The sequence below is a fragment of the Suricata suricatta genome, chromosome 8, assembly GCF_006229205.1.
Source record: "Suricata suricatta isolate VVHF042 chromosome 8, meerkat_22Aug2017_6uvM2_HiC, whole genome shotgun sequence".
Classification (NCBI taxonomy): Eukaryota; Metazoa; Chordata; class Mammalia; order Carnivora; family Herpestidae; genus Suricata; species Suricata suricatta.
In genome coordinates this window covers 58536730-58551864 of record NC_043707.1, presented here as the reverse complement: position 1 = coordinate 58551864, position 15135 = coordinate 58536730, and the positions used below count along the sequence as shown (strand labels likewise).

The 15135-nt window shown below is 37.8% G+C and overlaps 1 protein-coding gene across 8 annotated transcripts in view; it reads right to left on the bottom strand.

The window, feature by feature from the left end:
• DPH5 (diphthamide biosynthesis 5) overlaps positions 1 to 7546 on the bottom strand; it is a 53892-nt gene extending 46346 nt beyond the window's left edge. For 4 of the 8 annotated variants that reach the window (XM_029946655.1, XM_029946654.1, XM_029946656.1 and 1 more), the window contains exons 1-2: positions 7135 to 7259; positions 6774 to 6932 (exon numbers count right to left, since the gene is read on the bottom strand). In XM_029946655.1, the coding sequence (XP_029802515.1) occupies positions 6774 to 6908 (135 nt within the window). In that variant the 5' untranslated portion in view covers positions 6909 to 6932; positions 7135 to 7259. Of the gene's footprint in view, positions 1 to 6773; positions 6933 to 7134; positions 7340 to 7512 lie in introns of those variants that run through there. The other 4 variants (XM_029946660.1, XM_029946659.1, XM_029946658.1 and 1 more) reach the window with 4 other exon arrangements.
• Positions 7547 to 15135: the final 7589 nt, after the last annotated feature.

Genomic DNA, 15135 nt, shown 5'->3' with positions numbered 1-15135 from the left:
AAATAAACTATATTTCCTATTTCCTGCTAGAAAAGCAGAGTGCATGGTAAAGAAAAGAATTCTAAGTATATAGGAAGTCTCCACATAAACTGCTTTGTGAACCAATTCCCTGAAGTTCAACTCTAAAGAATAAACCCAGGAGGCTGGCCTTAATGGGTGGCAGCATGCTAGCACAGAGTGAATGGGTGCGCCAGTGGTCATATGGCAGTGGTTACAAACTATTATGCAAAGTCATGAATCTCATTAACTGATTTCCTGTGGAGTAACATGCAATTCAAATATAGTAAAAGTGGACGCACAAATGCTGTTTTGTACATGCCGAGAAGTCTGAGCTCTAAGGATCATAACAGAAGTTAAACATTATGAGCATGGCTGTAACAGAAGCGTCAGCCGGTACTCAACAGCATCTCTCAACCAAAAGAGTAAATGAACAAATGACAAAGCATTTGAAGATAAAGGCTATCGTTCTAACTCTGATAATTTCCTAATACTTAACTAGAATCTGTTCCTGAAATGTGGAAAAAAAACCACCTATTCACAGAGATGTTCCATAAGTTCCCAATGACAACAATGTTTTTAAAGATTAAAAACTCTTCTCTTTATTTTCACTTTTATATTTTTTTCTTGATCATTAATTTGAATATAACTTACTTTAATTTTATGTGCCCAGAAAACTTACCAGTGGGTGAACAGTTATATTCACATATATCTAAGACATACTATGATTACTGAAAACTGAAAGACGACTTTTTTCCTGAACTTCTAACATTAAAAAAAATTAAAATATCATATGCAACTAGCTTCACACTAGCAGTAATCCTAAATCCTATCCAATATTTTATGACTTAACAACAGAAAACCCCACTCTTAAGACTTCTATCATGTATCACTCCGTATTTATCACTTATCCTAAGAAACCCTTCACTATCTAATTGAAACACAATGTTTAAAAAAAAAAAGCTTCCACACATGCATGCCCATCCACATATACCCCCAAACACTCCAGTATAACCAAAGAGCTGATCCTCTTGAGAAAAAAATGTAAAAGAGGGAAGAGATAGCAAAAGCAGTAAGAAACTGCTATGAAATTATTTTTTATTTACCTACTTATTTATTCATTTACTCACACAATGGATATCTTCTATACACAACCTCCAAGCCAAACTCTATGCTTGATGTTGGCAAACAGTGGTGAATGAGACATACATGGCTGGTCCTGTGGTTTATAATGTCTAGTGGGGATTATCTAACCACATCTTTAAGTGCTATAGGAGCATGGAATCTAATAAGAATCAGGGAAGGGGCTGGGAGGAACAGTATTATTTAACAATTAATATTATATATTATCAAATGACTTATTAGCCAGTTTGCGTATAGTATCAGCCCTAATCTCCTATATGAAAATGAAGGTAAAACTAAAAAAATTCATTCTTGCTTTAGGTTGGCATGTTTTGTACAAGGGGGGAGGTAAAAGCTCAAAATTAAAATTACTTTTGGGTATTTCTGGAAAGATACATGAGAAATTAGTAATAACTGCCTCTACGAAGTGGAACTGGGATAGAAATCTTTCAATGTATATACCCTTTAGTATCTTTTAAATTATATTTTAAATATTTATTTATTTTGAGAGACAGACAGACAGACTAGGGTAGGGGCAAAGAGAGATGAGACAGAATCCTAAGCAGGCTCCATGCTATCAGCACAGAGCCCTACATGGTGCTCAGTCACGCAAATCGTGAGATCATGACATGAGCCAAAATCAAGAGCTGGACACTTAATCAACTGAGTCACCTAGGCGCCCCTAGTATCTTGTGAATTTTATACCATACAATGTAACTACTCAGTCAAAAACTGGAAAAGTAGAGTCCAGAAGTAGGAGATGTAAAAACAAGAAAACAAAATCTTAAAAAAACACACAAACCCTGCCATTTAAAGAAAGAACAGAGAAATAAGGCTTACAAAAGGGACTGAGAAAAATGGAAAAGTACAAATAAAACCAAGAGAAAGTCATGTTTTAAATGCCACCTTCAAGGAGTGAGCAAGTATGTCAAAGGAAGTAAAACAGGTAAGAACTGAAAACTATCCTCTAGCATGCTCAGCTGTCAAATAATCGCTCAACAAACAGAAATATTTCAGAGGAATGGAAGTTAGCTCACAGGAGTATGAGACATGAGTGAAGTAGGGACAATAAAAGTATGCTTTTTCAAAACCTTTGGATAAAGAAGAGATAACTATGGAGAAAAGATGTATAAAAGAAGAGAGGTTTGGGATGCCTGGCTGGCTCAGTCGGTTGAGTGTCCATCTTTGACTCAGGTCATGATGGTGCATGAGTTCAAGTTCCGCATCAGGCTCTGTGCTGACATCTTGGAGCCTAGAGCCTGCTTCAGACACTGTGTCTCCCTCTCTCTGCCCCTCCCCAACTCATGCTGTCTCTCTCTCTCTCTCAAAAATGAAAAAACATTAAAAAAAAATTAAAGGGGAGTTTTCAGAAGGGACAATACCTAAATATGGTTTCAGATTCAGGAGAGAAGCATATTAAGATAGACCAAACATAAAGAAGGAAAAATAACTGATGGGAGTAAAGTTTCAGGGGAAGGGGAGAGAAAGAAGTTTGGGGAAAAAAAAAGCACAAATCTACTTAGTCTTGAATGGGAAGAAAACTTCAATCTGACAAGTCATTTTCTTTTCTTTTTTCGGTGAGAGAGATGCAAGCAGAGGGGCACAGAGAGAGAGAGGGAGAGAATTCCAAGCAGGTTCCATGCTGACAGTCCAGAGCCCGATCCCACAAACTGTGAGATCATGAAACAAGCCAAAATGAAGAGCTGGACACTACTGACGGAGCCACTCAGACATCCCCAAAAAGTCATTTTCTAAAACTGAAGGGAAGACAGATTCAGATTTAGGGTCAGGATAAAGGGGAAATGAATGAAGGTCATAGCTGGTTGCCTCATCTTTCTAGTGGGAAGTCCTTTACTGTCCCTCCAACATCATTCCACAGCTATCAGATAGGAAGACAGGAAGTAGAGTGAGCTGGTACCCAGATGAAGTAGATTAGGAAGAAAGGAGAGGGTACACATATACTACAAAAATGAAAGTTGTTGGAGTGATGCCCAAGAACAAGTATAGCAAATTATTATGCTTGTCCCCTCCATGCTTTTGCTCACATTTTTTCTTCAGTAAAGAATGCTATGCTGTTTCTCTTCCCTTACCAAATCTATCTATAACAACTGTCTCCTTCTCTTCCCTTTGCCAAGTCTTATCTATAATAACAATATTTATAGTACATTTACATTAGGATCACTCTGGGGTCAGGCATAGTTCTAAGAACTTATGCATATGAATTCATTTAATCTTCATTACAATCTATGTGACAGTCCCTATTTTTATCCCTGGTTTAGAGATAAGAAAAAGACCACAGAAAAGTGATTGTCCAAAGTCACAGAACCCTGGATGATTACAAACATCACATGTATTACAAATAAGTCCCAGGCAGGCAGAGCTTAGTGACCTCTTCTGCTTTTTGCAGGGTTTGCTAGAGCCCCAAAATTAGCCTCCTCTGGCCATAGCTGCTTTCTCTATTTACCCTGCAGAGCTATGCAACTATTGCCATTTTCATTCTAGACCATGAAAACAAAAGAAAGATTAGGATGCATAATTTTTAGACACAAATTACATCTATTCTGTAGTATTTCTTGACCACCATGGACCGAAGTGATCTTTTTTTGTTTGTTTATTTTTGAGAGAGTGTGAGCAGGAGAGGGACAGAGAGAGAGGAAGACATAGGATCCAAAGCAGGCTCTGCTCTGACAGCAAAGAGTCTGATATGGAGCTCAAACTCACGAACCGGGAGACCTGAGCTGAAGTCAGACGCTCAACCAAACTGACCCACCCAGGTGCCCCATGTGTGATCTTCTTTCTTATATGGATTTCAAGTAGATAAATAACTAGCAATTACTTATTATTTGAGGCAGCTTCTCCTAATTTGTGAAAACATGAACACTGGCTTAAGTAAGATCATCTAAATTCTTCCCAGCGATATAATTTTATAGTTTCTTCCTTCACTGTTGTCATGAATTGTTACTTAAATCTTCCATTATTATTTAAGTTTTCCTGGGTACACACAAATAAGTCACAAACCACTAGAGAACAAAGATCATACCTTTTACCTCTTTGTATAAGGCACTATAGGTGTATTACACCAAATTGGCATAGAATATCATAACTTATCTTCTACAGAAGACTTTCTATAGAAAGTCTTGAAAGAAATTCAAAGTGTATACACCAAAGCTAAAACCCTTTCCTGGATTCACTGTCTCTAGTTTAACTTTTGAATAATACAGAACATATAAACAATACTACTTGTTTGGCAACTCGAAAACAATAGTTTTCAATATAAGAACAGCTAAATTTCAGATTTCTTTAGTAACATCCATGTATGCCTTTTATAATTTTGTGTAATTATTAATAAAAAGAAAGCACATGTCCACTGCAGAAAATAGCTTTTTCCAACCTTTTTTCCCCACTGTGTAATAATTATCCAGTTACTGAGACTGGGTTGTATATACAGATATGAGCATGTGTCAACAATTTTTAAAAATCAATTTGTTTAAAGAAAGAAAGGAAGGGAAAAAAATGAAAGGAAACAAAAAGGAAGCCACTGAAGAGAAAGTGGCTCTGACATTTTACTGGGTAATATAAGGCATGAATCTATTTATTTATATCTTAAGTTATCCTAGAAAAGAGTCACTAAAGGTGGCTGATGTCGCACAGAAAGTTGCTCAGGGAAAAACATGAACTAAGGACCTGGAGAGGCTCATGAAGAACAGACCAACGGAATTTTGGAACAAGAAGATTCAAAATTGTCCGCTTTGGGGTAGAGCATTTGACTGCAAAATTGTCCGCCTTGAATTCTACCTTTCTCTGAAATTATTAATACTCTGTGAAGCTATGATCTATCCCCGAGTATACAGAGATACTGTATGGTAGAAAGGTGAAGAGCGGTGCTTCTCAACTCGGGACTGCGTTGGCTCATATTCCGGCTTGATCATTCGCTGTATGACCTTGGGCAGGTTTCTCTGTGCCTCTAAACTGTCAACAGTAATTATAGAGTAATAATCCTTTTCCACATCTTAAGCACTTAGAACAATACACAGTAAGTAGTCTATATAAATATTTATTGCAGCGGAATGGATATTCCAGCATCTTAACAAAGTACACATAATTCACCTGTAGGTAAGGTTGGGCCCAGCTTCAATTCTACATTTTTGGCAAAAGAATACTTGGAAAAATTATAGCAACCAACATTACCATTTAGTTAGCACTTGAAATTTACAAAGCACTTTCAAATATATCACCTTTTTTAATTTTTTTTAAGTTTATTTGAGAGAGAAAGAACTCAAGCAGAGAGAAAGAGAAGGAGAGAGAATCCTAAACAGGTTCTGCACTGAGACAGTGCCCCACTGTGGGGCTCGATCTCGCAGACCGTGACTGGTTAATCTCTATTTTCACAAATGAAGTAACTGAGGTTTAGAAAAATCTAGAAATGTATCCATCAACAGCTACCATTTCTGAACACTGTTGTGACAGGCACTAGATTAAGAACCTATGAGGTGAACATTAAATGCCCATTTCATAAAGTAAGAAACTAAAGTTAAAGGACTTGCCCCAGGTTACAAGTAACATATAACACAGAAGATTTAGAGTCAGTTCCAAACTTTCCTCTAAGCCAAATCCTGACATCTTATCCTAAAAAAATGCTGATCTGTGTATTTGTCTTTACTCTCTTAGATGAATTTAAGTCCATTCGAGTTTTCCTTAATCACTGATAAGAGAGGAATATTTACTAGCTTGAGCTTAGCCACTTTGGTTCCATTCTAACAAATCAGAGTCAATGAATCAAAGCTGGTCATTAGACACAACTTTCATATCAATACCAATTCAAGTAGCAGTCCTTGATTCCTTAAGATTTTAAGGTAACTGTGACCAAGACTCTCTGGGCTGTAAATCTGAGAGGGCATTAGACCTGAAATTCTCTAGGTTTTTTTGTTGTTGTTGAGAAGCCTTTATAGACCAGACAATTCGAAAATCCTCTCCCTCCTCCTATAACACGGCCAACACTCTGTTCCTCTTAATTTATATTCCATTTGGAGTTTGACAATGAACATGAACTACTTAACCCCTCCTCCAAAATGTACTGAGCCCTTAACAAGAGCCAGCTAAATGCATGATAAATGAACAAATCCTAAAGTTATTAAGTCCCAGGCTTATTCAATATACACAAGAGTATGTGTACAAGCCTTACGGGGAGTCTTTTTAAAGGTAAGACGTCGCTGGATAAGATACAGACAGAAAGGCGATTACTATTCCCTATGGAAATACTTCAAAGGGAGCTTTCAGCTTGGTTTCTGAATATATAACTAACTCATTAAGGCTACGCCAGTACCTCATTAGCACTCAACTCAGAAAAAAATTGACTATCTCATGAAATAAGGGATTTTGATAACTATCCCCAGGAGTGTAAAGTAACTTTCCTTTCCTATTTACTGGAGAAAGCCACAAAATTAGACTTGTAAAGTAAGACAAAGCACGCTTTCATTTTCCAAGTCACTTGGTTGTTGTATTATTTCCATTCTTGTACTCCTCAGATCCTTAATGAGCAAAGGGTGTGTTTTAAAAGGTTTAAACAAGAAGACCTGAACATTGCGCCCAGCTTAGTGTAATGAAAATCAGCTGTTAGCTTTCCTCCCAGGGGCTGGAGAACCTTAAGCACCTACCAGGACTTCCTTTCCTACAGTCAGGATTGAGGTATAGGCTTCCAGATACACTCGACTGCAGCGTCTAACAACTTCCAGGCCCTTGACTGTGATGTCCTTGGCATCGCCCAGGCCCAGGCCGATCAGGTAAAGCATTTCAAAGTCCAGGGGGGAGGGAGACTGCAGGACGAAGTGAACAAGAAAAACAAATGTCAGCTACACCGAGGATACCTAAACTCTAGTGTTGAATATGAAAAATGAAAATAGCACGAGGCGGGAAGGCAAGTCATGAGCGAGGTATGAGAACCTTACTCTACGCCTCTTAAATAAGGATTGGAATGTTTTTAAACAACCCTACCCCCCTTTTTCTCGTTACACTAACCTAGGAGCACACAATTACCCTTGAGAGAATTGTAGTTGGGTCCCCAAATTGGTAGAAAGCAGCCGTTCAGAAAAAATAGCTACCAAAAGCGATGATTCGCGCACAGCTAATACCCACGCCGCCGGCCTCACCTACGGTGCCGCAAAACGCCGGCGCCTTTACTGCACTTTACGACTAGCTGGAGGGGCGGGCCAGCCGGCGTCTGCGGCTGGGGGAAAGTTCTGCCGGCTAGACTAGACGTGACCCGCCGGCTGCCGGGGTAGGGAAGCGAAAGGTCAGTCGGTCGGGGCAGTCTGTCCAGAGCTCCCAGCATGGCCTCTGGGAAAAGGCGAGGAGCACCCGGGATCCCCCTAGCCAGTGACCTTACACATCCCCAACCTTGGACAGGGTATGTAGGAGCTCTTCGCCGGGGAGGAGCTGGACCCGAGATTGGGCTGCGCAGCCGGGCGCTTTACGCCTTTCCTCCTTCTGTCACGAGAGGGGTGGGGTGGGCGGGAGGGACTTCCCTCATTAGCTCGGGATTGCCCTAGTGCACAGATTTCCATCCTCGCCTTTGCATTCCGTTGTAGTTTAACCAGCTGCCTCCCTGATGAGGTGTCAGTGTAGCCAAACCTGGCCATCCGGGTGATTCTGATTTCCTAGCGGGGCGGTGATTCGTAGGATTTGTCCCCAGTCCCTAGAGCTCATTCCGGAGTGCCCCAAGAGGCGTGGCTGGGAGATGCCTCAGCCATCCTCAGTGTCGGGAAGCCCAGAACCACCTCCATCCCCACCCCCCCGCCGTGCCTATCGGACTGACCTTTGAGAGTGCTCAGGAATTTCATACTTATTTGCTTCCACAGGGGGAATTCCTATAAAGTGGTTACTTAGATGTAGTCCCGATATCGAAATGGTTTGTTTTGACCGTAAATGCTCTTGGTAAGGTCACTAGTGACCTCACCCAAGTTAAGACAATTTCCATTGTTTATCTTAGGAGGCAGTGTTGATTATTCAGAATTTTCCTGACAATGCATTGTGTCTTTTTTTGCCCAATACCTGTTACTTAACCCTTAATTTTATGATTTTTTTCCTAGGCTCCATCCACCCTTTGCACTTCTCATTCAATACAGTCTTAGTGACTGATTCTATCCATTCTCATTACATCCATCCATTCTTCATACTATAAATAAAAATTAATTCAAATGAATCATTTCTTCCTAGAGAAAAGATAGAAGAACGTATCTGTGATCTTATTTAGGCAAAGACTCCTCGGGTGCAACACCAGAGGCATGATGTAGGAAAGAGAAATTGAGAAATTGAAGTTCAGAGAGAAAACATAGGCTCTTCAAAAGACAATGCTGAAGCCACACATTGGGAGAAAATAGTTGCAAAATTTGTACAGGAATACATATGTAACTCTCAAAAGGCAAAAACAAGAAAACAACTTAATTTTTTAAGTAGACAACGAATTTGAAAAAGAATCTCCCAGAGAATAAGGTAAACCAATCCCCAAAGAAGATACACTAACATCAAATAAGCTTTGAAAAGATGTTAAACATCATTAGACATTAGGAAAATAAAATTAAAACCACAGTGAGAAGCTAGTATATTCCTATTAGAATGGCTGAGATTGGAGCACCTGGGTGGCTCAGTTGGTTAAGACTTTGACTCAGATCATGACCTCATAGTTTGTGAGTTCCAGCCCCACATCTGGCTGCTGTCAGCTCAGAGCCTGCTTGAGATCCTCTGTCCCTCTCAACTCTGTGCCCCTCCCCTGCTTAATCTCAGGCACTTACTCTCTGTCAAAAATAAAAATAGTAATAATAGTAATAAAAGAATGGATAAAATTAAAAGCACAAACAAAATAAAACCCTGAATATTCACTCCCATAATTTTGGGTATCCCTAGTTTTTGCTGACTCAGATTTTAATCTCCCATTTAAATCTATCTTTCAGCCTCCTATATTTAACTTTCTGCTGGAAAACACCTAGATAACCCAGAGACATATCACATTCAACATATCCAAAACTGAATCCATTTTCTTCCCTTTCAACTTGGCTTTTACTTCTGTATTGTCTACTGTGGATGGAAGGCATTATCATCTACAGACTTGCACAAGCCAGACATATGGAAGTTACCCCGCATTCAATCTAACATATCTGCCTCTCTTGGTAAAAACCTCACCTATTATCACAGTCTTTTTTTAAGTCCTCATGTCATCCTGCAGCTGGTCACCATGTCTCCCATACATTCATTCTTCTTCCAGGGACCAGAAAGATCTAGCTAGGATACATTCTGAAAATGTCATTTCCTTCTAAAAATCCTTTTAGGGCCAAGAAAAAGGCCAGGCTCTTCAAAGTATCCCACAGGATCATTCCTGGAGTGACCTCTGCCTACCTCTCGCTAGCCTCAAGTCTCTCTACTCCATACCATGAGCTTTTACTCTGGCACTACTCTTCAGTGCCCACAGCATTCTCCCTTTGTGCCTCTATGACTTTAGTCAGGCTGCCACCTCTACACTGAATATTCTCTCCCATTCTCTCTTGTCTAGATCACTACTAGATCACTATGTAGATCACTGCTCATTCTGTAAGACTAATTTTAGGAGTCCTTCCCAGAGATCCCTGAGCTAGGGTTGGGTGTCTCCTGGTAATTACAATAATACTGTGTGCATATACTTTTCAGTCAACTTCAGTGTTTTATAATTGTCCATTTGTGTATCTTCATTAACCAAACCATCAATTTCATAGTGAGGGCCTGTATCTTATATTACACAATTACACCATTGTATCTTAGATCACACAATTACACAAGACACACTAGTGCAGTGTCTGGCATATAGTGGATATTCATTAAATGATTACTAAATAGATCGTCTATGTACACAGTCGTAGCTGAGCAATTTCTTTGAGTTATGGTGTAGTTTTCTATCTGTATGAAATGCAGGATGTGGTATGTTTTAGATGACTACCAAAAAGTCGTTGATGGAATGTCAAACAAAAACAATGCCTCATTCATGCCACTTCAGAAAGTTATTTATAACATAAAGGTTTATGACCCAGTTCACATATATTTCATGTGTACACTGTTGAGTACTGGTTATTTTTTTTATGTGTTTTTGTTGTCAGATTTGCTTCGAGTAATTCCAGGAAGACTTCCAGTGAAAGAGCAGTGTCAAAAGGAATAATTAATCAGAAGGATAGTTTATCTCCTTTCAGGAAATCTGTATTGAAGATGAAGTTATCCTGGGTAGGTAAGAAAATATTCTTTTTAGATATGGAAGCAATTTCAGTGTTTACTCTTCAGAATTCAAAGGAACTAATTTCCCTATAGATTTCTTAAACCTTTTTACCTGCCTTCATTTCTCAAGAAAAATGTAAATTTAGGGACTTTTCTGGAGATAAAGTAAAGGTGTTAGGCAAATATTCTCCCCAACTCAATAAATACAATCAGCAAAGTCTTGCTGGTCTTTTTTTTTTTTTTTTGCAGAATCATTCCGTTATTTGGACATTTCTCTTTTAGCATTTAAAACAATTTCAAGTCTGATTGCATTTTCCCTAATAATTTTCAAAAACTTAGAAAAGTTGAAACAGTTCTATAGTACACATCCACATAGTCACCTCTTAGGTTCTATAGTTGTTAACATTGTGCTGTGTTTGTTTAATCACATGTTTGTCTGTTCATTCACCCATCAACCCATCTTATTTCTTGATGCATTTCCAAGGGAGTTGCAGCCATAAGTACACATTTTGATTGAATTTTGCATAAATGATAATCCCCTCATCTAGGAAAACAGATTAACAAAACATAGCTAAGCCTATAGCTGATTAAATGTATTATATCTTCACCTAATTTAGGCAGAGCTTTGAGAATTTTACTTTAAAACAGTTTCAAACAGTTTTTAATCAAGACGGTAGCATTATTTTGATGATAATGAAAGCAATTAGTCAGAATACATATTTATAATGTCATCGCAAATTTGAATCTCATGTCTAGCAAAAAAAAAATAGGGGAATAATTATAAAAAACTGTGATTCTAGGGCCAAAAAAAGAAAAAGAAAGGATAAAGAGAAAGCCTTTTTTAGTTTTACTTTAAAGAATAACAAGAATAGGGGGCACCTGGGTGGCTCAGTTGGTTAAACATCAGACTTCAGCTCAAGTCATGATTTCTTGGTCTATGAGTTTGAGCCCCATTGTCAAGCTCTGTGCTGACAGCTCAGAGCCTGGAGCCTGCTTCAAATTCTGTGTCTCTCTGTCTCTCTGCCCCCTGCCCCATTTATTCTCTCTCTCTGTCTCTCTCTCAAAAGTAAACATTAAAATTTTTAAAAAAGAAAAAAGAATTAACAAGGGTGGAAGAGTTCTAAAGAGTTTTCTTCTTTATAGTCCCATTTGCAGGTAGGAAAGTACCAAATCATCCCTCAGGGTGAATATTTATGCTTTTCCTGAAAGATCTTTAAGCTGATTTCATAACCTTTGTCAGTAACTCATTTTTATACCCACACTGTCAGAAATTCTTCCTTATATCTAATCTGTGACCTTCAGTCAGTGGTCATAAAATGTGAAAGATGTAGATAGTCATAAGAAGTTAATACTGATGGCTTTTCCATTCCATTGTCATAAACACATCATATAGTAGTTATATTTTAAAGTGATAACAGTTGGGACACTGCATTACATTATGAACAAATTATAATTAACTTACATCTGAAAGAAGTCATCCTTCAATTTTCCTACTTTAGTTCATTGTTTGTCTATTGAAAAGAAGACATCAGGGCTACTGGGTAAACTCCATGTGACCTTATTGTGAGTAGAGAATATTATTTTACTCTGAAGCTGGCCTTTTAACCTACATATTCCCAGAGATTGCCTCACTGTTAGAGGACATCATGATTAATATTTGGAGAGCTTAGACACCTCGAATTGATTGATGGTCATTATTTTCTATCAATTCACAAATAAGTGATCATTAAGAGATGCTTTCAGAGATGTTGTGTTTACTAAGATTAAGACAGGATTTGAGGTTACTTTAATGTGCATTGGCTTAAAAAAATCACTTTATTCAGTGATTTTATTTACTCATCTATACGTTTTACATCATTTGATCGTGTAAAATGCATAATACTGGAAACAAAAATCTAGAACTATTTTCTGTGAAAAATACAGGATTTTTTTTATCATTGTAATGAATGCAAGCTTACTAGGTTGAGAGTAACCATGTGGACTGATTTTAAGAAAGTTCCCTGGAGATTTATGTTTTTGTGTAAAGTAGTTCCCTAGGATATTTACTCTCGAGCGTGTGTGCGTATAAGTAGGATTTTTTTTCTCCTTTGTTTCTAACCCATTTTTGTGTTTGGTGATTTCTTCCTCTAGTCTGTTGCTAAAAAAGGTAGAATCAAGGGTAGTTTTCTTCTTTCTGTATTTAAACAACTACAAAGTGCCCTTTTAAGATTTATTTAGGGGGTCATATCACAATTAGCCAAGATTTCTCGGGAGAAGGAGGGGGGTTTCCCCTTCACTCAAAAGCCAAAATTTCAAAAGGGGCCGACCAGGCTCTCATATTAGTCACATGCTCCCAGTCACTGTACCGCTGCCCTACAGCTCTGAGCTCACCTCCTGCTACGAAAGCTACAGAACTATACTGTTCCAATTCCTTCATCTTCTCCTTTCCCCCATAGTACTGTTCACCTTCTAATGTAACTGTGTGATTTACTTATTTGTTGTGTCCATTTTTATTGTCATTGTCCTACTAGAATATAAATACCGCAAAGGCAGGCAATTTTTTCTTTGGTCCATTTGGTTTACTAATGTGAATAGTGTTTGGCATGTGCTCAGTAGATATACGTAGAGGGGGTGCCTGGGTGGCTCAGTTGGTTGAGCGCCCAGCTCTTGATTTCTGCTCAGGTCATGATCTCAGGGTCGTGGGTTCCATGCTGAGCACGCAGTTTGCTTGGGACTCTCTCTCCCTCTTCCTCTCTCTGTGCTCCTCTCCTGATCACATGCTGTCTCTCTGTCTCTCTCTCTCTTAAAAACAGTAAACATTAAAAAAATTTTTTTTCAAAGATTTTACTGTCATTGAGACTTTGGCTTAAGTCCAGGTGTTTCCACTCAGTAGTTCCCTTATTGAGTTAGTTCCCTTAAATCTCAAGTTGCTTCATCTGTGAAATAGAGATAATAGTATTACCTCTCATAGGATTATTGTGAGGATAAATGAAAGAATACATGTAAAGGGTTTAGCATAGTGGCTGGCAATTATAAAGACTCAATAAACATCAAATGGTAATAGAATTTACAATTAATTATATTCTTATCTGCAGAGTCTATCAGAGTATGAGAATTAACCTTCTCCATCCCACTTAGATTGGTTCTTGTTCTTTTTCCCCCTTCACAATAGTTCTATGAAATAATTACATGAGTTCATTAATTATAGACCAATACTTTAGATAGCATATTTTATTGATTCACAAAAGGTCATCTTAAGCATTTGTTTCTATCATTCTGTCACAGAGTTCAGCACTGTAGACTTGGTCGGCACCAAATAATTGTTACCTGGTAGTTTGTTAATACTTAAAGTATAAAATGGCTAATATACAAGTAATATTTTAGTAAACGAAATCTAGTGAGCAGAAAAGATGTTCATTTGGAATCTACATATTTTCTAGATTCACAACAACAATAAAAAGGATAGTTGTGGCACATTCATACAATACTAGACAGTAAAGAGAATGAATGAGCTACTGTTACACAAAACAACATGGATGAATCTCAGAAAGTTGAGCAGGAAGAATGCCATGGAGACAGGATTTGCCTTACATATAGCAAAGTCCTCAAAATCGTAAGTATACAATTGGATGAATTCTTAATTTGTATAGTTGTTTAAACATAGGAAGAGTGAAATTATGTATCCCTGATTCTACCTTTTTAGCAATAGCCTTTGAGGAAGGAATCACCAGGTATAAAAATAGGTTTGAAACAAAGGAAAAAAAGCTTGCTTACACACACCTGGGCTCTTTGCACTTTGTGGCCTTTGTTTTACTTCATAATCTAAACTTCAACAGTAAGTCTCTTCCTCTTCCTCCTCCTTCCCTACCTTACCTCCTTTAAAAGATTTTAATATGAAAATAAGTAATATAATAATCCCTTAAGCCTGGAAATTAACATAACCAGAATATTAGTTTTTTTGAACCATGTTAGTTGTGATTAAATATGTACATAATAAACTATGTAGACCTCGAGTTACTCAAATTTAACAGCATGGTCATTTATCGTACTTAGAGTGATTTTTTTTTCATGCTAAATATAGAAACATTTTCAACCAAAATTAAACCCCTGTCTATATCAAATTGCAGAATTTCCACAAGTTTAATATTCTTGGAGTGGATTTGGTTTGCATTTTCTAAATCCCAAACAGGCATAGTATATGATTTATCCTAACCTTATTTCCTTGCATTTTACTTGATTTTATTTGGGTTTTGGTTTGTTTTGCAGTAATGTTTCATGATTCTTTGAATAGCATTGTTTCTTTTTAGCATTTTTTAACAACTTATCAGAGCTCATTAAATTTTCTGAAAATAATGTCTTATTGGGATCCAGACTCTCATAATCAATTTTAATACTATCTTTTCTGGTTATTTCTCCTTTTAAGGTATTCATTAAATAATATTTGATGGGGACACCTGGGTGGATCAGTTGGTTAAGTGTCCAGCTTCGGCTCAGGTCATGATCTCACAATTCCTGGGTTCAAGCCCCACGTTGGGCTCTGTGCTGACAGCTTAGAGCCTGGAGCCTACTTTGGATTCTGTGTCTCCCTCTCTCTCTTTGCTCCTCCCCTGCTCATGATCTGTCTCTCTCTCCTTCAAAAATAAATAAATATTAAAATTTTTTTTTCTGTTTATTTATTTTTTTTAACATATGCAATTATTTTCCATCATTTACACTACAGTAGTTACAATTACAGTCCAAATAGAAAAGCAAGGTAAAAAATCAAATCCCCAACTTCTATTTCATGTACTTAGACTTATACAGAAA